At 39.7% G+C, this 25486-nt stretch overlaps 1 protein-coding gene across 1 annotated transcript in view; it reads right to left on the bottom strand.

Moving 5' to 3' along the window:
• Positions 1 to 1793: 1793 nt before the first annotated feature.
• The window catches only part of LOC101745948 (metabotropic glycine receptor), a 130600-nt gene continuing 106907 nt past the window's right edge, over positions 1794 to 25486 (bottom strand). The window contains exons 8-12 of the mRNA XM_012688423.4: positions 23945 to 24159; positions 15681 to 15819; positions 10017 to 10122; positions 5695 to 5838; positions 1794 to 5243 (exon numbers count right to left, since the gene is read on the bottom strand). Of these exons, the coding sequence (XP_012543877.2) occupies positions 4626 to 5243; positions 5695 to 5838; positions 10017 to 10122; positions 15681 to 15819; positions 23945 to 24159 (1222 nt within the window). The 3' untranslated portion in view covers positions 1794 to 4625. The remainder of the gene's footprint in view (positions 5244 to 5694; positions 5839 to 10016; positions 10123 to 15680; positions 15820 to 23944; positions 24160 to 25486) is intronic.

The raw sequence follows: 25486 nt of genomic DNA, 5'->3' as shown, positions 1-25486 counted from the left end.
GGTGTTCGAATCCAGCAGGCGGGTACCAATTTTTCTAATGAAATACGTACTCAACAAATGTTCACGATTGACTTCCACGGTGAAGGAATAACCTCGTGTAATAAAAGTGAAACCCGCAAAATTATAATTTGCGTAATTACTGATGGTAGGACCTGTTGTGAGTCCGCGCGGGTAGGTACCACCGCCCTGCCTATTTCTGCCGTGAAGCAGTAATGCGTTTCGGTTTGAAGGGTGGGGCAGCCGTTGTAATTATACTGAGACCTTACAACTTATATCTCAAGGTGGGTGGCGCATTTACATTGTAGATGTCTATGGGCTCCAGTAACCACTTAACACGAGCTGTGAGCTCGTCCGCACATCTAAGCAATAAAAAAAAAAAAAACCCGCATAGACGACACCCTTTGGTCTCTTCATCCCGTTTTTTAAGGATAGCCGTCGTAGCGTCCTGGCTTGTGATGAGTACGAATCTTCGCGACGACCTAGGTCTCGAGCCCATCCGAAAACGCCTGAAGTAAGCGTCGGAACGATACTTCGATAAGGAGGTGCGGCTTGAAAATCACTTCATCGCGGCAGCCGCCGATTACTTTCCGACCTCGGCTCAAGCAGGACGCAATATGTCGTAACGGATCCATTCGAACAAATAAGACAGCTATTAGACGTCTGCAGTTCTACCACTAGGAGCAGGCATATGGACCCTAGTAATCCTACTTTTCGAACTCGTCAAAGGGTTCACATGGAATCTAACCCATAACATCAGCCCACTGAGTTTCACACGGGTCACGATTTCGATTCTGTAGTAGATATATTCGCGAAATAGCTACTCTCGAGTCGATAGTTTCCTTCGGTGGTGCTTGGGAATTTGTTAGCAAATACCGTCCCTCCTGGGCGAGCCTGAGCTCGCCTATCTGTGATGGTAAAACTGGAAAGGCCTTTGGGTAAAAAAAAAAAACAATTTTTGACACGCTTATATTAACTTAGTATGTATGTAATGTATGTATATCTTTTTCTCCACCTTATGCCACTAGGTGGGGTCGGCACAGCTAGTTTTTCTCTTCTGTTCTCTTCTATCAGCCGTCATCTCAATACTTATTCTTCTCTCTCTCATATCGTCATTCACACACTCCATCCATGTCTTCTTCGGTCGACCTCTTCCCCTCTACCTTGCACTACCATTTCCATACATCTCCTAGTCACATGCATCTCCTCTCTACGCATCACATGTCCATACCATGCTAACCGTCCGCTCTTTAATTTGTCGATTACCAAAGTTACTTTCATGTAATGTATATACATATAACGGAATCTTTGAACTTAATCATTTCATTGACTTCAAAACTTTCAATTAATCTGTACATGCAAGTCGGATGACAATACAATAATTTTATAAGTCCGCTCATATATACTGACCAGTTTCAACATGATAAAAATAGGATAGAAGATAATTGTTACTTCAGTTTCCTACTGACATAGCGTGTTCTATAAGTATTTAAAATACATATGAATTTACATATATTATTATAATTAAATACATACTTAATTACAGACCGGGCTCAGTGGTGTAGATTGGGAGAGGCCTATGTCCAGCAGTGGACGACTGTGGGCTGTTGATGATGATGATGATGATGATGACATACTTAATTTATAGTCACGAATGACTTCGTTGCAGAAATAAGCTAGGTAGTTATACCTACACGTGCGGGCTTCAGAATATAGGCTCTATACCTGTAAAAACTGCTGGAAATAGTTTATAGTTCCAACGAAGAATTTTTATGGTTAAAATGAAAATACTAAAATAATATTCTCAATGTTTATTGAGTCCAACATCAGCGTCTTCGTAGTTTTAACACGCAATCACATTGCATACATACAAGCATTTTAATTAGTTAATATTTACAATAAAATTCAAAATTATTCTAAAGCTTGCAGTGTATATTTAATAAATTTTAGTCTTATATTATGTTGATTTAAATATCGAAATATCGGACAGTATTATTATAAATAGTGTATTTTATGATAGAATATTGGAATGATTTAAATAGCCAGCGCATCTGTTACTTGCGTATTGTTCAGAATATAAAGTGCTGATAAGAAAGAGTTTTAAGGAGAATATATGAATTTTAAAGTGTATTTCAGTATATTTTCTCTATAAAATGTATCTATCTGATTTTTCTCAAAGAACTCTGCAGTCAGCTGACGATAAATTTGCATTGTATCCAACTGTAATGCATTTCACACGTTCAAATGATAGTGACAAAATTCGGACATAATAATCTGATTTAGGCAAGCCTTTTTTTATAGTAGAGTATTTTTTTTATTAATTAATTTCAATATTGTTTTATTAATTATTCAATAATTCAAAATTATATCACTACAAATGGCACCATCTTAAACCTTACGCGAATCGGTGATACGAATAGGGTCGAATGTCGACTCTCCAGTTTGGACTGAAGGCATGATCGGTAAATCTATTTACAACACTTTAGCATTTGGTGCACTTAATTTTTTTGGTGTGTATATGTGTACTATGTGTGTTCCATTTTTTTTTTCAAGCGAATATTTAGTTGATATCGTTGAGAGAAATAAGCTAACGCATTACATTAAGTTTTGTATTTATATTCTAGTGTATGTATGCATACACAATTTGATAGAAAGTACTAGGATCACAATAATCAGCAAGAGTTCTTATTTTAACTACATCAAAGCTGTTTTCTGTATTACTAATACTATTATGCTTGAATATTTGAGATAAAATTCAATTCTATTATAATAAATGTTGACTCAATTTCTGTAAAATATTTAATTTATCAATTTATATTTAGGAATGTTTTGGATATTTTCAAAGATTTGAATTCTAATAATAAATCTGTAATTCAATAGAGGAGTTTATAGAGAGTCTTAAAATATGTAGGTATGTATGTATTGGGTTCGAGGAGTTGCTTTTAGAATTTTATTGTTTGAGTTTAATGGATAATGTTTATGAAAACAAGTAGCATATGAGATAAGCATCTTATTAATTAGGATTTTTTTTATATATTTGGATCTCATTGAAATGATAGAATATTAAATAATTAATCATTAATTCACACCTATCTCTTATCTATAATTATATCATTAGATTTATATTCCAATAAAATATATTTACAATGATCTTAATAGTTTCCTAAATAATCCAAATATTTTATAGACAAAACTAATCCTATATTTATAAGAATTTGATTCACTAAATTGTCTTTCATTCGCATATTATTTACATTTATTTTTATGCTTATATTAAAATTTTTATATGCAATTACAGTCATTATTACGAAGTCAAACTGTCGATAATCGATAATTAGCCTGAATAAAACAGAGAATTGCCTGTGAAATATGCGACTATAATCATTTTAGGAAGGATAATTACGTCTACTATGATTGGTACAACTTCGAAATAGAATGCGTGTTAATAGAATCACAACAAGATTTTTATATTGATTTTAAATTATAAATATAGATTACGATGGCCATAGTGGTCATTAATAATCTAATCTTACTTTATCTGTGTGACGGGGAACACAGTTACAACTTTTTAAATATTTAATTTCTACACAATAAATAGGTACATTAAACAATTTAAAGCCACAAATAAAATTGAAACGTCGTGTCTACACATCTTTGGAATTATTACTTTACCCTTCTCTTTCCACAATATGCAAATGAATTAAATGTAAGAGTTTGTCACACAAAAAATACATTGTAATTATAATATAGATTTTTATACAATTTCTAAAGTTAGAGTTTCTACAGAATATATTAACACAATGATATGCTTTGTTTGAAACTACTCTCGAAATAATACCTAAGAATCACAGTATAGACTAGAATTTTAAAGTTTAGCGATGATATCAGAGTTTGAACTATTTTTTACGATTGCAGCTGGGATAGAACAAGCTTATTCTGTTGACAGTGTCAATTAATAGCAGTGAGGCTGCCGACCACGTGCATTTATGGACATACTTTTGTTTAAATCTGGCCCCATAGACCTTATGCTTCTTAAGTCTCCCCGTTGGGTACCGATCCGGCTGTTAATAGTCGGGTCTTACTGATAATCGCTGTAAAAATATTTTTTTGAGGGAAGATAGTTTTACCTAGAATAAGTCCGACACTCAGTAAAACATCTTCGAGTTAACGTTGGAATATTATTATGTAAAATGAAGCAGGCCTTAGATGACTGGACCACCTTACTTAAATTTGCGAAAAAAAGCATAATATCATCACTATACATCATTTATCTTAAAACTACAACAACATCACGTGGTCATTTTAAAAAACCTTCACAGCATAAACCTTAGCCTTAAGAAATTTAAAAAATACACCATTGACACACATCCATTCCTGAAAACAACTTCTTTGGCATTAATCTTATCAGTTTTTCTCAGCGTCTAATGTATCAATAACTAAACGTATTGCTATTAAAAATGTATCAGCCATTAATAACATCAGTAATACCAAGAAAATGAGAAAAATATTTAAAGCTATCAACAGAACCTTCTTTATTTCCTTCACCTAGCAGCTATCAAAATAATAAATCACATGCTTCCCATATAAAACATTAAACACACATAGTCATTGGAACGTAAGTACAGTCTTTAAACAGTGACCTCTTCAGTGAATCGACTCTTGTCATCCAAGTTGATGACGATAGCATGTGTCCTGGCGTGACCTGATCTCACTCCTCGAATAGTCTCAACACTACCGGGATTCGATTTTGAATCACTCTTCTCACTTTTACCGTTAAGTCCGTTTCTACTAGCTACTTCCGGAGGTCTTATATCCCCACAATTTGCTTCTCCACTAATTTTAAATACTCCATTCTGCTTCTCATCTTTGGCCTCGTTCAGATCAGCCTTTTTCTTAGGAGACTCTGCAGTAACCGTGACGTCTGTATGACTTTGCTCCGCGTTGCTTGTTTCGACGCTTTTGTTTGGGCTAAAAGTTTTCTGTTTATAAGCTGGGGGAGCTTCGAATGGCATGTCCCTGCCGCTGCTGCTAGATTCTTCAGCAGGGGTGACGGTGCACATAAGCCTGTCAGCTACGGCACTGAACACTGTGTGTAGTTTAAGCGGAGCTGATTCAGATGTGGCGGGTTTCCGTTCGTGAATCACAACAGAATCTTGCATGGCTATGATTTTCCTCGCGATATGAGCGCTGCCTCCACACCTTTCCCTTAACTTGTCGAGTTGGTTGCATATCTTTCGGAACTCCTCCTTTTGAATAAGAAAACGGTTAAGACAATTAAATGGATAACCTAAATACGAAGTTGATGATATAAATGTTGCATCTTTATATACAGTATGTTTGGAGCTTTCATGAGGGGAATGACTTTGAAATTGACCAGTTTGCTACGAAGAGGCAAAATAATGTTTGATAATGTAACGGGCGTGACATCATTTGCCATGCCCTGCCGCCAGATATGCCGCCAAGCCACATATTAAAACGCCTCCTACCGTCACTGCCACTAGCCAAAGCCAACGAAGGGGGGATAGTGTTAATAAAACAGGCCTTGCCAGCCATTTCCACTCGCTTTCTGCTTTCTCGCACAAATAAAAAAAGAGCTTGTCGTTACGCTGCTTGTTTTTTTCCTATCGCATCATTTACTACAATAATTTGAAAAATGTTAAAAATTAGGTTAGCTACGTAAAGTGAGGACAATCTTACCTCAAGCTCTCTCTCGGTCATGTTATCACAAAATCTGGCAGTTCTGTTCGTGGTCATCGTGTACGTGGATTCTGCAGCCCTGGAACGGAACTTTCCAGTCTTCTCCCTGTCATCCTTTCCGTGGCCTTTATAGACCATGTATGCCTGTACGTAAGTATCAGTGATATATATCTCTTGTAGAGAAAGGTTAAGGAAGGATTTTCTATTCTGAATCGAGTGTATGGAAACAATTGGCGTTTATTGAAAAAAAAAAAAAAACATTTGGCAATGCAATGCTAATGTCATAAGCAGCTGGTTACAGTGGATACGCTTAATCGGCCGTTAGCTTCACCTAAATATAAAAAGACTAAAGACTGATTGACACATTAGTACCAATTTATTATCAATTAATCATAGTTAATCTCGATAATTGAAAGTTTATTTTACGGTTTAAATTTGAAGTTTTAAATACTTTAAGAGGGTTCCTGACGGAAACCTAAGGGGTGATTCATCTATATTTATATGTTCTCTTAACTACCGTATATTTTTACATAAAAATGATTATTGTGATATTAACATTCCTTTGTACACAGAACAGTATCTTAAATTGTGGCAGTTTAACATAGGTTTTCGTAGTTACGACAAAAGAATCTCAAGTGTTAGATATGCGCCAACCATCTCCTCATTCCTTCTCTATTGGAGTTAGGATTTATTTATTTATTTCAATAGCCTCACTCACAATACGTGGTGTTCAAATCTTATAAAATGGTTGGTGCCAAAGCATGAGAGCATGATGAAAAAGTGCAGATTTGAAGTCTACAGTCTTGCAGTTAAACTTCTTAAATAGTATAGAAAGCTTCTTTAGCGTCGTCGTGATTTGAAATTCAATGAAACTGCACTAATAACAGGTAAACAAATACGTATTATAGCTATGGCATAGTAGTCGTTAAGAGAATGAGATATGAATTATACTGCATGATTTTTTTGCTTAAATTTGTCGGCGTGAAGTTTTAAAAAAACAACTTTTATCTGACAATTTTAAGATGGCTCTAAAATATTTCATCGAATTGAAAACTAACTAATAGGTAATTTAATTATTGCCAAGAACATTTACCAAGTTTATTTCTACTAAAATAATTATTAAATCTTGAATTTTAATTATAACAAAACGACCAGGGAACGAAAGATTCTTGAAAGTTTTAATGATAATGTGAATTGGTACTTTGGATAGAAGATATTGTTCAGCTAATTAAACTTTTCAATTTTGAATATGTTAAGACGGCGTTATTCACATGTGTGGGTTACAATATACGGCAATAGCAGCTGGTATTAAGCATCAGATGTAGGTAGCCTGATTATCTTGGCCCGTGCAATCCAATATAACTAAGCAATATAAGACATTGATGGGGTTGGGATTATAACTCATATTTTTTGCCTTAATCAACTGACGAATATACGAACATATTATCTGATGATGAGTGATTTTTTTATTGCCCTTGTGACAGACGAGCTTACGGCCCACCTGATAAGGAGTGGTTACCGTCGCCCATGGACCTTAGCAATACCAGGGGCAGAGCCAAGCCGCTGCCTACCGCCAATTGCCGTCATTTCAATACATCAGCAATTTTAAAACGATCCAAGCGACCGCTGATATCTACCCGCAAGTTTGGTTTGAAGAAAGAAATGTCATACATATCTTTTCATTTCAGTGTCGGATGGTACGGGCTAAAAATGATTTGTCGTAAGCTTAATTAAAACTATTTTTACTGTTTAATCTCGCGTCTTTTGTTGTCATTATATTATTTCCGACGTTTCTAATATATCCGTTTCTGTGATCACCACGGACGACTAAGGTTTTATTGAAGAAAATCTTCTAATGCGACTTCCAACAAGGTTGCGTTAAACGTTTAACGCTACCGTGGAATAGAAAGAGACAGAGCGAGAGTGAATGCGTGACACTCGAACGCACGCGCGTAGTATTACAGACCAGCGCGAGCGTTAGCAACGAGTAGCGTCCAATATTTTAACGAAGTCTTTAAAAAAATATATATATAAATTTATTTTTCTATCTATAATTTAAAATATATATAATATATAAGTTGAAGTTGTCGCATCGCTTATACACAGCATTACCTACAAGAGCAATCTGATTTAAGGATGAAAAATGAAGAAAACCACAATGCTACACATCGAAAAAGAAGATTCTCTTCATTCACGTGCACCAAGTTGCACGCGCGCTTTTTTTGCTGACTTTTCAATATTGTGCTAACTACCTACCGTCTATTTGAAAATAAAATATATTTTTGGATTTCTATGTTTCATTTCACACAGAAATTGTTTATAATAAATAGAAGAGAGACCTCCGTAGTTTCCACGTTTTTTTTTTTTTTTTTTTTCTTGGATGGGTGGACGAGCTCATGGCCCACCTGGCGTTAAGTGGATACTGGAGCCCATAGACATCTACAATGTAAATGCGCCACCCACCTTGAGATATAAGTTCTAAGGTCTCGGTATAGTTACAACGGCTACCCCACCCTTTAAACCGAAACGCATTATTGCTTCACGGCAGAAATAGGCGGGGTGGTGATACCTACCCGCGCGGACTTTCAAGAGGTCCTACCACCAGTAATTACGCGAATTATAATTTTTCGGGTTTGATTTTTATTACACGATGTTATTCCTTCATCGTGGAAGTCAATCGTGAACAATTGTTGAGTACGTATTTCATTAGAAAAATTGGTACCCGCCTGCAGGATTCGAAAACCGGTGCATCGCCAGATACGAATGCACCGGACGTTTTATTCTTTAGGCCACGACGACTTAAACGTTAAACATTTATATATCAAGATGAGTAGTGGCATTTACTTTATAGTCTTTAAGGTATAACCGCTATACATTATGTAGATCCTGAATCTCGTCAAATGTACAAAATGGTACGTCTGCCATAATTATTTAATAAATGACGGACAAAATCTCGTTCCTTTATTAATTAACTTTGAAATTCTCGAAGGTCAATTGAAAATTTAAAGTGGAGCCGATTAAACAATGTTTAACTCCTTCCTGTACTACTTTCGCGCAGAAGTTCAACAGACGAGCCTACAAAGGCGGGTAGGAATTAATTAATCGATTCCAAGTGAAGTTGTACCTTCAGTGAACGTGAAAAGACTTCTAATAAAATATACGAGTGTTTGACAGTTTATAGTGGCTTTCAGACTACACTATAATATAATATAGTGTATAGCTCATAGCGAAACAATATCGCGCACCATACATTGTTATGGACACGTTCACACTGCACTGTACTATATGTTATTGGCTTAGTCTACGGCTTACTTACTATGCTATACTATATTGCATTATAGTATAGCGTAGTCTGAAAACAGCCTCAAGACGTGTTATTTCATAAGGTGAAAACAATGATTAGTTGCTCCGAGAATTGTAAGCTATACTCTTAGAGGCATCACAATTCTATCCTATCGTCAGTGCTTAAGATTCATAATTATTGGGAGGAATTGAAAAGAAATACATTCTTAGATATTTAATAGGAAGCAGGGGCTGTTACGGGCTTTTACGTCGGTACCGTGAATACAGTAACAGTAGATTAAACACTAAAGCGACGAAACTTCAACGTTGCAGACACATTCCCTTCTCTTCAAACATCGGTGGCGTGTAGCTACGAGTATGTGAGGATTGTATAATATCTGTCGCACCTTTATTATTGTATGTTATTGAATTTGCAAATATAGTATATTCCCTATTTAATGCTCTAGATCAGGCATTCTCAAGATTTTTTTGGGCAAGAGAACTCTTTTCCGAAATGAACCGATACCTCAGGTCTATATAGCCCAATTACTTCAAAAGTCACTAGTTTTTTTTCCTAATAATACAAAATATCGATAAGTTAGCCTTGTGTGCAATATTGACCCCTTTGGGAATCTCTGTTTTAGATAGAGAGACAGTTTACCGTCGACATGGTATTAAATGGTTCCTGATCCTTGCAATGTGAATGCCACCATCTACTTTCAGACGGTAAGAGTTTTTTCTACATCAGCCGTCCTAGCGTATGACAGTTTGGTGGCTACCATTAGAATTAAATACAATCTTAACAGTCAACTAAATATAAAATTTTCATAACCTCTATTTAGTGTTGTCTAAATTGTTACCTATTAATATATTATGTGAAGATATATTATTCTGTCAAGAAATGTAACGCAAGTCCAAAGGTCAAGTTATATCAGTCACTTAAATCGATTAAAAGCCGGATATTAATAACCGGAAAACTTAATTAGATACGATCAAATGTAAAAAGTAATTACCGCTCTTCTTCTTAATGTTATACTCACCTTGCTTCCAAATATGAAACACAGGAGTAGGGTGACGGTCAGTTGTGTGTGACAGAAGAATATTATGTACAACAGGTCAGGGTTGGCCGGCGATTGTAGGAACAACCTGTCAAATAAGTTAATATACTTTTACAATGTGATTTTTTTCTCAATAATTTAATTAAAAATACAAATTTAAACTTAATTTCTATTAATTTACAAAATGATAAAAAAACACCCATTTCAAACAGGTCTCCAATACCATAGATAATACACATAAATTATACACATAAGTTATAGATAAGCAACTCAAGCGCTAAACAAAAATGTTTCACGGGCTTCGGCCACTAGATGGCTTCGCTTCGATTGCTTTCTCATTGCTCCTGTAAATGGCAGTAACATATTATCTATCCTATGTTTTATTTTTAATGATGGATTTTGTAAATTTTCAGAAACCACAAACTGATAAAATTTAATCAATTTGTCTATAACAAATAAAGACTTTTTTTTTTTTTTTCTGTATTTAGTTGTAATAATTATATGCCTTAACTTTAACAACATATAAGTTTAGTGCATCCACTACAAGATGTCGCTAGTTTCCACACAAAAAGTTTTGTTGTCTTATAGGATCGTAGTTTCAGGGCTCTATCTAATACTTCGATATGCTGTAACATTATGTAAATAAAACAATTTTAATCGACACACATAGGCACAGCCCTGAACAACTCTGACTTAATCCACAAGAAGCTAAAATCGAATAATTAATTGGCGTACGAAAAGAGAGTTTGCACAGACAAAAGGATCGCATTTAGCATTCAATAGTTGTACAAAATACTGTTATTATTTGAATTAATAAAAAGGGGTGAATTGAAAATGTATCAGACATATTATGGTGCTCGATTTATACACATACTCAACTTCAATACAAAACGCATTGTAATGTTTTTTTTTTCGTTACATTGCGCGTGCTACCCGCAATTTAACTCAATGACTTTTTCACTTAGCTGTAGCGCAGCAATTTTGGTCTCGAAATTCGCTATACAATGCGGGCTCTCAAAACACAAACTTGCTAAAATAACACTACTGAAAGAGCATACGTGCCTTGCACAACACAACTTCGCCCTCATTTCACCAGGTGGAGACATTCAATTTTGTAATGCCAACAAACCAAACTCCGAAAACATCAGATACGTCGCTCGTCCCACGTTAGTGATGGACGTTATTTTTTATTAATATATTGTTGGGTTATCAAATCGGTTAACATAGGGCATAGGTCGCCGCTTGTTATGGATTCTATGGAAGCCCACCATACGAACATCTCAGTCCTACAACAGCTTAAAATGGAGAACGCTCAACGCCTGTCTACCACCTGTCTGCAACGCATAATGCGCTACTTTGGCCACGTTGCCAGAGGTGCAGATAACTTGGAACGTCTGATGGTCACTGGAAAAGTAGAAGGAAAACGTCACAGTAATGAGGGAACGATGGAGAAGAAGAAAGGCTCTATCAGATAATGAATAGTCACCTTTGACCTTGAACATGTGAGGGATACAGGGCCCAGCCGCTGTTGACCAATGAGGATGCTCTTAAAATCTCGTTTGACGAAGAACATGAAATACTGTGTAGGGAAATAAATTGTACGGGATGCTGTCTGGTGGTTCCGTGTAAAATGGGTGAACTTTGCTCTGACCATGGGAGTTGCAACAGTAAAAAGGAGATGATGGTATCACCTCAAACAATACTATAAGCAATAAAATAATCTTTCAGGGTAAGGTTTTCCACCAATCGGCTATTAATCGGTAGATATACGATCAACATGTTGGAAGAATTCGTGTTCAAGCAAGATTTCTTGGAGCGATCTAGGTTCATAGTCATTTTGTACCATCGGCCAATAGGCAGGTAGAATTACGGTAATATTTTTTTTTATTTTTTTTTTTTATTGCTTAGCTGTGTGGACGAGCTCACAGCCCACCTGATGTTAAGTGGTTACTGGAGCCCATAGACATCTACAACGTAAATGCGCCACACACCTTGAGATATAGTTCTAAGGTCTCAGTATAGTCACAACGGCTGCCCCACCCTTCAAACCGAAACGCATTACTGCTTCACGGCAGAAATAGGCGGGGCGGTGGTACCTATCCGTGCGGACTCACAAGAGGTCCTACCATCAGTAATTACGCAAATTATAATTTTGCGGGTTTCATTTTATTACACGATGTTATTCCTTCACCGTGGAAGTCAATCGTGAACATTTGTTGAGTACGTATTTCATTAGAAAAATTGGTACCCGCCTGCGGGATTCGAACACCGGTGCATCGCTTCAACACGAATGCACCGGACGTCTTATCCGTTAGGCCACAACGACTTCAATAACCGTGAACCACTTGTATATACATAGATACATGTGTCTAAATAAACGATCACATAAAAAAAAAGCGATGAATACGTTTGGAATTCAGCATTCAATAAGTTTCAATTAAGTTCCCGATAGTTTGCTAAGTTGAACCGGCGAGTACAAATCTCTGTAGCGGAAGGCATTGTTCGGGAATGTAACTGTTTCAGTAAATCACGAACTCGCTTGAACTTCAGCGTTCTTAGATTTATGCCCGCTTTCGTTAAACTATGTCCAGGATCGTATTAGGATTCGATAAAGGTGGGTCAAATTATTATTGCAACGAAAACGCGAAATTAATTTTCTTAAAACGTATTGTTGTTACGCGCTGGGGTTCGGGATAAATAAAAAATTCTACTAAATTACAAGTTAACACTGTATTTGCACTTAGAACACTTAAAACACTCTACAAACACTTTAGTAATGTCTGCGTGTCATCTCTGCAACGCTTTTATAGTCGAGACGAAATCCCTAGAATCGTCGGGAATATTCTAGAAAAGTCTAGTATTGTGTCTCCGCTATTTGACTATAGATGGCATTGTACTTCTCGAGCGTTCTAGATGCTACTAGAACCTTCGATATTAATTCGACTGTTCGGCGATAGATGGCGTTACACTTACCGGCGTAACAGTATTATTAATCTTTTGAAAATTAAAAATGTAAGTCGAATTTTCTGCCTATATTATTTATTTTTAGATGCCGTCAATTATTGGTGAATGCTTGAGGTAGGAAAAAGCATATTTAATTAACGTTTCTTAAGCAAATATTTTTTATTTGCGTTGTTGTTAGAGTTTAACGATTGCGAAATAAACAATCATTTCATTTATGGTAAAATATTTGAAAAAGGGTCCATTGACTCCCAATTGAAATCCTAAATACAGCCCTGGTCTCACATACTACTTGCTGAATTATAGTTGCACTATCGCTTTGGTTCTCTTTTTTACTATCCACGTTTGAATGATCATCCTGTATTTCGTTTTGATACGTTTATTGGATGTGCTGTTTAAGAATCCAGAAAAAACGAATGTTTCCATCATTGATTAATGTTGAACGTTTTGAAATTGTTTTAAATTGACGAAATACGCGTAATTAAAATGAGTGTCATCAAATGTCTGAGGTATTAGCTGGCTTAAGATATGAGTTCTAAGGTCTCAGTTTTAACAGTACTACGGCTGTCCCACCCTTCAGACCGAAACGCATTACTGCTTCACGGCAGAGAATGGCAGGGCGGTGGTACCTACTTGTGCGTACTCTCAAGTCGCCCCACCAACAGTAATTAAGTATTTAATTAGCAAAATTGGAACCTTTCGTACGCAAACATTACATATTTTTAGTTGTGGATGTCAGATATACCTGTTTGACCGATACCAAACAAACATACCGAATACCAAAAAAACATACTGTTACAAAAATATGGTTTTTTTTTCTTCTTTGTCTCCACCTTATTTCTCTAGGTGGGGTCGGTACAGCGATTTTTTTTTATTTCATTCTCTTCTATCAGCCGTCATCTCAACGCTCACTCTTCTCTCTCTCATATCGTCATTCACACACTCCATCCATGTCTTCTTCGGTCGATCTCTTCTCCTCTACCTTGCACTGCCATACAAAAATGCTGTTTCCGACCAAGAAGTAATACTTCTACTCCGTTATGCAGTAGTGTCACTACGCATTGTACCAACGAAGCGATTGAGTAAATATTTGCAAATCGAAAGCTTACCGTTTTCGTAGAGAATTAATCTCCGGTGGTTCAAACGGAGTTGTTTATTTACGTTACACACAGACATACAGTTTCAAATGTTTGCATCGGCATGGGGACCGGGTATTTGGGTGGAAATGTGGTCTTTTCGATCAGGGTTCGACTACCACCTACCATCCTAGAGTCTGAACACTATGGATACACGATGATATTCAAGATACCGAACCTCCAGATGTGTATCTATGAAAGCCTCGGGTATGTGACGTGAGTTTTACCAGTTGAGTGAACTAACTTACGAGCCATTTGGTATTAAATCGTTATTGGAGCCCACAGATAACAGAATTTGAATGCTGCCACTCACGACTATCCCTCTCTTCAAGCCAGAGAATAGGTTGTTTTGTGGCCGAATTAGGCACAATAGTGATTCTTATTTGGGCGGGCCTCCCTGTACAGTTTAGTATCAGCCCATTTTGAAGGAAAACGGGGGACAGAGCAGGAATCTTGGATGGAGAAAAAAAACAAATTCAGAGTTAGACTTTTGGAATAAAGTGGATTACTTAAGGCCACGAAAGATCGATGGGCAGTGCTTGTTTACATTGCATTTGCAGAGGTTTTGCCACACACCACCCGGCTCTGGAGTTAAAACCTCTCAAAGTAGAATCCTGAGCGCTATGAAGAGCCCTTGTTCAATTGCGGTCTAAAAATAGGCAATGCAATAAGATATCTCTCCTTTTAAAGGAAAACTGTTTTTAATTTTTGTAGATGATAAACAATCTAAGACTTAGGTACCTACCGGATATAAACAGTCTAATTTATAATTCATCCATGGAAGAGAAGTAATCCTTATTTATCCTATTAGGCAAATTGAAATCGGTCCAGTGCCCGAAAATTTCAGTGTCGCTCCCGCGATCAACAAGAGAAAGGAAATTAACAAATTTTTACCTGTCCCATTTTGGGGACATAATTTAAGTGTCCGAATTAAAAATATTTCAGCTGCCCGATTCGAAGGATTCATGATTGCGCATTTCCACTTAATAAACGAAATTGTTGGGCATGATTGAACAGGGAAAGAATTTAAATTAATTCATTAATATTTGTTTATAAGAAGCGTAGTAGGTACCTATTTCGTGTAATAAAATCCATATTTTGTTTTAAAGCTACATTAACGAGACTTTTTTAGAGAAAATGTCTAAAAAAAAGTATTGTTAATGTAGCTTTTTTTTCTGTTATCCTGATGTTGTTTCTAATCTGTTCACCTGTTTATACAATGGGATGGGATACCTATAAGTTAAGCCTTGCGACTCCCTGAATGTTAACTTTAAGAGATAACACAAAACGATGGAATAAAAATACATATCGATCGTTGAATTTTTTTGACCCCTTTGACCTGCTTGTTTTTACTTTAAATAACATTGATGATTTTTCCATCATAATGTCACCATTATTTCTATCAAGAAACTGTCATGCGTGACAACAACAAAACAAAAAAAAAAAAATTATCAAGCCTTATTCAATCATATCTTATCAACCAGTATTCTTACAGCAAATAAAATAATTAAAATAAACCAGACTGAAATACAGAATGAAAAATACTCACATCGAAATATTGAGGAAAACGGATAGGAGAAACTCGTTGTATATCGCCATAGATATGAATCTGCTCTCGTTAAATTCCGAAGGTGCCTTTCTCACCATGATACAGAGCCTTATGCCCCACATCAGAAAGATTACTTCGACTGTGGACAAGAACAACTTCTAAATTGCATATTTTGTAAAGCACCTTTAGGGTCATTGACTTCACGGACTCTTATGTTCTAGACAGCACACGAACCCACATATATCCAACTTTACTGTTCATATCTTCTATTAGAGAGCTTATGTAGCCGAATTCGCGATGTCACTAATTAGTGGAGCAGAAATGTTGGTCCCTTTGTTTTAGTGTCCATGTTCATGTCATTTTCATACAAAGACCTCGCTCGTGCTTCGTATGTGTGATATTAATAAAATAATTCTGTATTACTATAAACCCGAGAACTTACTATCGGATTGAAAAAGGTGTGATTTTTTTGTTGTTTATTTGTTGTTTTAAGTTAACGATCTCACGGCCTATGTGACTTTAACGGGTTATCGAAGTTCAGAGATAATAAAATGTGCATTCCAATACTGACCTTGAGACATGAGTTCTAAGTCTCTGTTTTGCAGTACAGCGGTTGGTCCATCTTTCAAACCGAAACGCATTACTGCTTCACGGCAGAAATAGGCAGGGTGGTAATAATTAGGTTATAGTCAATTATATTGTAAAAGGGTTATCCCATTCTTCAAAATAAGAAGGCACAAATATAATAATACGTAACACATTATTTACAATTACTATGTTTCAATTGGTTGACAGATTTTTATTTGGCAACGTTTTTTTTTTTTTTTTATTACTTAGATGGGTGGACGAGCTCACAGCCCACCTGGTGTTAAGTGGTTACTGGAGCCCATAGACATCTACAACGTAAATGCGCCACCCACCTTGTGATATAAGTTTAAGTAAAGTTACAACGGCTGCCCCACCCTTCAAACCGAAACGCATTACTGCTTCACGGCAGAAATAGGCAGGATGGTGGTACCTACCCGCGCGGACTCACAAGAGGTCCCACCACCAGTAATGGTAACGTTACGAGATATACTTGTTTTTACAAAAATCTCTTATTGATTTTATTTTATTTTATTTTCGTATTGATTTTATTTCAATTATTGCGTGTGATTCAAATAATATTTTTAGTTGAGTTGCCAACGCGTTTACGATCAAAATACGCTTGTACCACAAACATCCTAAGTCCTATTAATACATAATAAACATACTTGTTAACTACTTAAGCTTTATTGATTGTATTCCCAACGGAGAATCCCGATTATGAACCTAAACAAATCGCATTAAGGAAGTTACGGCATATATGTACTTAAGTAGTATTAGTAGTAGTTAGTATAGGTAAGTAGTAAGGATTTTTTTTTGTATAGTGCTTGCGAAACAATTATATGCACTAGAAGTCCCGCAGTAGTCGAAATTCGACTATAATTAATTGGAATTGTAAGTTTTTACACTATTATGATTGTATTTTATACTTCTATAATCACAAATTTCGCCAAGACTACACTATAAAAAGTATTTACAAAGACAAACAATATTTAATCTATTCTCAATTTGACAACAGACGTCAAGAACAAAAGTTTGACAATAAATAGTATGGATACGTGTGTGCGTCAAATACACGGTATGTAGTGTGTGTAATGTTTTCTTTATTGATTTAATGTATCTATTATGCATTATTTAAAAAAAATATTAGCATTGTGCACTTCTTCTCTATATTCTCTGTAAGTTTGGAAAATTTCATACTCCTCCGTCCGCGCAATTTTCGTAAAAAGGATACAAAGTTTTTGCTTCACGTATTAATATATAGATTTATATGCATACTATTTACTATACTTTTATTGTGATGTTGATATTTCTAAAGGAAAAAATATACTGATTCGTTCCAAAACAATGTACTGATATCACTTAATCTAAATCTACTACAGAAATAAAAGCGGATAAGTTGACAAAGAGCCAAATCAACCAAAGCAAATGGTACTTAGCTGTTTTGTCTTTGCCTATTTATAATATAATGTAGTATAATATACTAAAGTAGATAGTACATTGCTGCACCCACGGGTTTGTCCGCAACAAAATGAAGCCATAAAACAATTCAGAAAGCCTGCCTATTTCTGCCGTGAAGCAGTAATGCACTTCGGTTTGAAGGGTGGGGCAGCCGTTGTAACTATACTTGAGACCTTACAACTTGTATCTCAAGGTGGGTGGCGCATTTACGTTGTGGATGTCTATGGGCTCCAGTAACCACTTAACACCAGGTGGGCTGTGAGCTCGTCCACCCATATAAGCAATAATAAAAAAAAAAGAAAAAGCTAGCTGCGTAAGATCATTTTAGGTGTACATATATACACACCCACACACACAGATATATTCTCTTTCATATACATAGATTATAGATATACATTGAATAGTATATAATAACACACATGATTGCTTCGTGATCAAAATACTTCGAATGGCCGTAGGTATACTGATTTTTTGTTCAATAAATTAAGAACAAAAGTATATCTATATATAAATTACGTGTCACGTTGTTTGTCCGTGATGGACACCTAAATTACTGAAACGATTTTGCCTTCTTTTTTTTTTAAACTTAGGCCATAGGATGGTTTTTATTTCGATTAATGATCACAATATTTATTAATTAACAATAAAATGATTTCTTATGTTGATTATTGTTATTAATTGTAAGTTCTAAAACAGATGGCGCCTTAAATCAGTTTTTACAGACAATTGTAATACTGTCTGACATTAATATCTCATAGATGGCGCTGTGTTAAAAATACAAACGTTTCACATAAGCTACAATTTGATGGCATAAACACCACGTGTTGCTGAAACTAAAGTATAAGTGAAATTTATTTCGTAGTAAACGCAATACAGTGAAATTCAATTGTTTTTACTTTGTTAATTTTTGGTATTAGCATAGCCGGCCACGTGTTATTTAGAAACAAAAACTTTTTTTTTTTTTTTTTTTTTTTATGATTGAAAGTTTACTGGTGGCCCGAAGGCCTTTCCAGTTTCACCAGGACAGGTGGGCGAGCAAAGGCTCAGCCGAGAGGGGTGGGATTTGCTAACAACTGCCCGAGCGCCTCCGAAGGAGACCTAACAACTCAAGAGCAATTGTTTCGCGAATGAATCTACTACCGGATCGGAATCGCGACCCGCTGAGAAGATCCGGCGAGAAACTCAGCGGGCTGATGCATGGGTTAGGTTGCACGTCGACCTCTTTGTCGAGTTCGACGAGTACGGTTACCGGGGTCCCTAAGCCTGCCCCTAGTATTAGAGCTGAAGGCATCTAATGCAAAGGTTATTGGATCTGATGGATCCGTAAGGACGTGTCTAGGGCGTCGACGGTGACTGGCTCCTGCATGATCAGGATTCGGGGAGTAGTCAGCGGCGGCAACGATAAGGCGATTATCATGACGCATAGCCTTATCGAAGTATCGTTCCGACGCTGACTTCATGTATTTCCGAATTGATTCGAGGCCCAGGTCGTCGTGTAGGTCAACGTTCCTCACGAACCACGGAGCCCCGACAGCTAACCTGCAAAAGCGGGATTGTAGGGATTGGAGGGTGTCTATGTGTGTGCGGGCCGCGTGAGCGAACACCACACTCGCGTAAGTCATGACGGGCCTTATGCAAGTTTTGTAAAGTGTCACCTTGTTCCGAAGGGACATTTTACTCCGCTTACAGATCATGGGGTAGAGTCTACCGAGAATAAACGCGGCACGGTCACGGACTGATTTTATATGCGGGCGGAATGTCATCGATGCATCCAGGGTAACGCCCAGGTACTTGACCTTCCTGGCCCAGGGTATGGGTTGTCTAAAGAGAGTAATCGGGGGTGTGAGATTCCTCCTCCTAATCCGGGAGGAAATCCGTGTGGAGCTTCCCCTCTGAAATAGCACCGCAGTACTTTTCGCTGGGTTGATGTCTATGCGCCATTTTCGGAACCACTGTCCTAGGGCTAGGGCTGCGCTCTGAAGCTTCTTCGCGATTAGGGACTTATTTCTACTAGAATAGTAAACAGTCGTGTCGTCGGCGAATAAAGCTAAATGGGTCGGCGGCGACCGGGGAATATCGTTGACGAATAAGCTAAATAGGAGGGGTGAGAGGACAGAGCCTTGCGGGACTCCAGCTGTGAGAGGTCGTGGGGAGGAGCGGGTTCCCTCGACTCGATATCGAAAAGAGCGGTTCGACAAGAAGTCCCGTATGATGAGCACGAGACTATCCGGCACGCCCATGTTGAATAGTTTGAAAATCAAACCATTGTGCCAGACTTTGTCGAACGCTTTTGCGACGTCGAAGAAGAGAGCTCCCGTGTATAACGGTTTTGGTCGATTAAGCCCCACAAGAATGTGCTCCGTGAGGCGGTGCACCTGTTGAACGCATGAGTGATTTGTACGGAATCCGAATTGTTCATCGATAAGAATGCCCTTGGATGAGACGAAGTCTCTGAGGCGTTTGTAGAGCAGACGCTCATACAGTTTGCCTAGAGACATGAGGAGGCTAATCGGGCGGTAGCTCGTCGGATGATTTTTTGGTTTACCGGGTTTATGTATGCCGATAACGTCCGCTTCTTTCCACACCGCGGGAAAGATACAGTTCGCCATAGCGGCATTGAAAATAGATGCCAACATCACGATGAGTTGGACGGGTAGAAGTTTAATAACGCGGTTGGATATACCGTCGGAACCGGGAGCCTTGCGAGGACGTAGGTCTTTGATCAAGTCTTTAACTTCCATCGGGGTGACGGGTGGTAACGCATCAGAGGGTGGCAAGGAGGCTCTGCGTTCTACCTCACTGTCTACTAATTCTACATGAACAGGGTCCACGGATTGAGTGCTGGGCGTGCACTGGGTTTGCAATGTATCGGCCAGCAGCTCTGCTTTTTCGTCATCATCGAACGCCGCGAGTCGGCCTGAGGGGCCTACGAGGGGGGGCATAGTTACTACCGTATCCGATTTGAGAGTACGAGCTAAGCGGTAGTAAGACCTTTGGGAGGGCGCGAGTCCTTCTAAGAAATCAGACCATCTGGCATCTCGGACTTCGGCGATGCGAGACTTTACGTCGCGTTGTAGGGCACGCATTCGAATACGATTTTCCGCGGTAGGATACCTGTCGTAGGCGCGTATCGAGGCGTTCTTAGCTCTAAGGAGTTCCCTAATATCGTCGGACAATTTGAAGCGGTGAAGGAAGTCCTCCGCTACAACTTGTTTCGATGACCTATCTAATGTCGAGGTGATGTGTGACGTTAAGATGTCTATGGCTTCAGCGGTATCCTGAGGAGACGGGATAGAGTCCGGGTTAAACGGGAGCGATGGTGGATCAGATTCAGCCAGGCTGATGCCCAGCGTGTGCCAATCCACCACAGTCCTCGTGACGGGAACGGAATCGGGAGCGCGACCGAGCTTCATAACGACGGGACGGTGGTCTGAATCTAACTCTGAAACTACTTCGATCGAGTGTAAGCGCAGAGTTACGTTTTTTAATAACGCTATGTCGAGTATATCCGGGCGATGCGCGATATTTAGCGGGTAGTGAGTCGGGGTTAGCGGAGCGACGATATCGAAGGCGAGATCATCGACTAACGCGTCAAGCCGCCTGCCATTCGGGGTTGTGGTGTGTGAGTTCCACCTGATGTGTTTACAATTTAGGTCGCCCGCCAGAATGACAGAGCTCCCCATACCGAGCAGCGCCTCGATATCACTGCTTAGAACGATCTTATCCGGTGGAAGATAAACGGACGCGATAACGATCGGCGCGTGTCCCGTCAGTGAGATTCGGCACACTGATGCTTCGATATTAGCGAGCGCGGGAGGATCGAGCGGGACGCAATGCAGGGCTCTTCTATAGTAAATGACGGTACCACCACCACGGGCAGAGAGCCTGTCGTTCCTGACCATGTTATAGTTCGCGATTTTAGGGTCACGGCGCGCGGGCTTAAGTAGGGTCTCCTGCACTAAAAAGATATCAATTTGGTGGTCACGCAAAAAGTCAGAAACCTGATCACGTTGATTTGCGAGACCGTAAGCGTTAAAAAATCCTATCGTTACGGATAGGGGCTTTATTCTACTTATATACGCCATTGATTACCGGCGGAGTGAGGGGAGGACGTACGTATTTAATGACGCGTATACGTCGGCGTATTCCTGCACAACGGCGATAAAGTGTTGTGCAGTGGAGGCAGCGCGAATGGCGTCGCCCAAAGCGTTAACGCGCTCAAAGTTGATCGACTGAAAGAAGTCGATCGCTAAAGCGAGATTGTCAGACGCGGTCGGAGGGCAAGTCGCGGGAGAGGGACGAGTCGCGGGGGCGGGACGAATCGCGGAGGAGGGAGTTGTAGCCGTGTTCGTGTACGGCAGCGGTTTTGCCCAGGCCGAGACACTGGGCACCGCCGCCGGAACGAACGCTGGCTTAGCCTGCGACGCAGAGGGTGCCGAGGCTTTGATGTCTGGGCCGGAAGCTCGGAGGCGGTTTTGGCGGGCGACGCGGCGATTTATTTTAGGGGCTCGGGGGCAACCACGGTAATTCGCGGGGTGACCCTGTGTTCGACACAGGACGCAGCTAGGCGGTTCCGTCGCGGTTTTTTGGTCGCGAGCGCAGAGGGCCGTGGCGTGATCGCCCAAACACTTAACACATCGGGGCCGCGCGTGACAGTTACGGGAAGAGTGCCCGTACAATTGACAGTTATGGCACTGGCTAGGAGTGCCTTTTTTATGGGGGGCTTCGACAGCGATACCAGAGAGCCTACAGACGGTCTGTGTGTTAAAGATTTTCTTACCCTCGGGGGTAGGCTGGAGAGCGACTAGAACCATATTATATGGCTCCCTACCGCGACCGGTGTGCATACGGTGCACAGAATTCACTGGTAGGCCTTGTTCTAACAGGTCGGCTTTTACGAGCTCTACATCTAACTCTTTAGGGATTCCGCGTATTACAACGCGGAGTTCGCGCTCCTCCTGGAGCGTATACGTATGGAAACTTATTCGCTCCTTACGGAGGTAAGAAGAGAGGGCCCTATGGTCGTCGGGTGTTTGAACCTTAATTTGAATGCCGTTCGCGAGGTTACGGGCATTCGTGAAATTTATATTTTTGGCCTTAAGGGCCAGGCAAACTCGATCCCAAGCTGCCTTCTCCTGAAGGATAACCGGGGGAGGGGTCTGGGTTTTATTTTGTGCCACCGGACGCGGCGACGGAGTGGCACGGGCTGGGGGCGCAACGGGAGTCTGAGGGCGGGGGCGCGACGCGTTCACGGCTTTGCTAATTTTAGCGGCCGCGGGAGCTCGAGACTCCGCGGCACGCTTCTTACCCTTCTGTACCAGGGTGAATCCATCCGTCGATGAGGCGGGGGCGAGGTCGACCTCCATGTCCGAGTCAGAGTCGGAGCACGAGGAGGCGGGTGCAGGCGACCTACGAGCAAGTGTAGGTGTTTTAGAGGGCGCGACGGAGGCCGCGGATGATCGCTCAGCTGAAACGATGGTCACGGCGGACGACGCAGCAGCTTTTCTCGCCAGTATAGGCGACACGGGAGCGGCAGGCACGACAGAGGCTGCGGTGCTCAATGCAGAAGCTCTGCACGCAGGTACAGGCGACGCAGGAGCAGCGAGCGCGGCGGAGTCCTCGAGAGGGCTCGCAGTGTGATTGGCCTTGAAGGCCAAAAACTCCGAGGCGAGCTGTGGGTGGCGAAGTCGGAGGAATTCCGCGAATACAGCGTCCATGATCGCTGAGTACCCAGGTGGGGCGGCCCCGGGTCTTGAAAACACTCGCCTTGCGGCGAGGCCCCAACTTCTCGGACCTGAGCGGTTCTATTGAACACAGGTGGCAATGCGGCGCGATTACTACAGGACAAAGAAAAAGCACAACAAAACAGAAATTACGAAAAGAAACAAAACAAATAAATACTTGCAGGAAACCACTTTGTCGGCAGATGTACCACGAACACAGAAACAACAAAAGGAAACAAAACAAATAAAAACTTCCAGAAAGAGCACTTAGTCGGCAGATGTACCACAAACACAGGCCGCGCGAACAATGGCCGGGCTAACAAAAGCCGGGCGAACAAAGACCGGGCGATCGAGTGGACGATGAGCACGTCCGCACGTGACGGGTGCCTCTATCGGAATGAGAAACAAAAACCTTAGCCACAGCAACGTGTGGCCGGTTCTGCTAGTATTGAATAATTCTTATTTAAGGTTGCTGTATCTGACATAAATACATACGCGTAGTGAAGGAATGATCCCACCAATCCGTGTTACAGAGATACGCCTTCAAGTCGTCCTTAGTTCGTCCCACAATCACAGTGGGGGGTGCCACGAGGGTCCGGATGGCGAGTAGAACGCACGCCACTCCTACTATGATACCGATCCTCCTCAGCAGATACATATCTGATATCTTCACGGCCTTCGCTGAACGGATTTGGAAGATTACAGAGATCCTGTTGGAATATCATAAAACAAAAATTACATTCTTTAGGGAGATGTGCTAGAGATTTGTGTGCAGTAGTAGAGCGTGCTTCTGTAAATACAAGAGTCCAGAGATATCACACAGTAAGTGATTGTATCTGTTCGTGAGAAATACGCTATACCACTTCACAGTCGTCATGGCCTAAAATGATAAGACGTCCAATGCATTCGTACCTAGCGAAGCACAGGTGTTCGAATCGATGGCAACTACCAATTTTTCTAATGAAATACGTACTTAACAAATGTTCACGATTGACTTCCACGGTGAAGGAATAGCATCGTGTAGTAAAAATCAAAACCGCAAAATTATACTTTGCGTAATTACTGAGGGTAGGACGTCTTGTGAGTCCGCACGGGTAGGTACCTCCACCCTGCCTATTTCTGCCGTGAAGCAGTAATGCATTTCGGTTTCAAAGGTGGGGCAGCCGTTGTAACTATACTGCGACCTTAAATGTTAAATGTTTCCTATATTTCATACTAATTTTAACGGATCAGTGCGAAAATAAATTTTGAGACCAATTAGCTACGGCAGTGTCTACGTCAAGATTATAAAATTTCGAGGGAACATTTTTCTAACAAAATACCCAACCGAGTTTATAGGGGAAGGCACTAATTGTCTTCCACTGTAGCTTTATTCCCCTTAGTTAGTTTAGCTACATTAAATATAGCCTTATTAAGTTGGGAGTTTGTCTAAAATTCAAAGCAGCGAATAATTTGATGTTATTTTTTCATATCTTTTTATTTCATACTAGCTGACCCGGCAGACTTCGTAGTGCCTCAATCGACAAATAAAGAACCAACCTTTGTATAAAATAAACTTAAACAAAAGGAATCCGCCCGACGGGGGACACATCAAAGGGAAAACAAAATTGTTATTTCTATTTAATTCCGAGCATTTTCATATTTATCTACCTTTTAAACCTTCTCTGGACTTCCACAAATAATTCAAGACCAAAATTAGCCAAATCGGTCCAGCCGTTCTCGAGTTTTAGCGAGACTAACGAACAGCAATTCATTTTTATATATATAAAAGATTCACAGGAGAGTTTTCGGTAACACTATTCTGTACTGAATGATTAATGGTTAAGCAACAGTTATAGGTGGTCACCTGTAGCTAGTATTAAAACTAAATGTCTCAACCGTATAGACATTCCGACACAATTTTAGAGAAGAACTGCGTACATTAAAACCGCCTGATATTCAAATAATGATTTTGGCAGAGGCGTTAGTTCTCGCGGCGAACGGAGAATTTAACAAAATCCAACCCAATGACGTATATTAAATGAGTTAAGTAAAGTT

Source organism: Bombyx mori, chromosome 5 (assembly GCF_030269925.1).
Source record: "Bombyx mori chromosome 5, ASM3026992v2".
NCBI lineage: Eukaryota > Metazoa > Arthropoda > Insecta > Lepidoptera > Bombycidae > Bombyx > Bombyx mori.
Note: the sequence above shows the minus strand (reverse complement) of the source record. Positions and strands in the feature narration are given on the sequence as shown.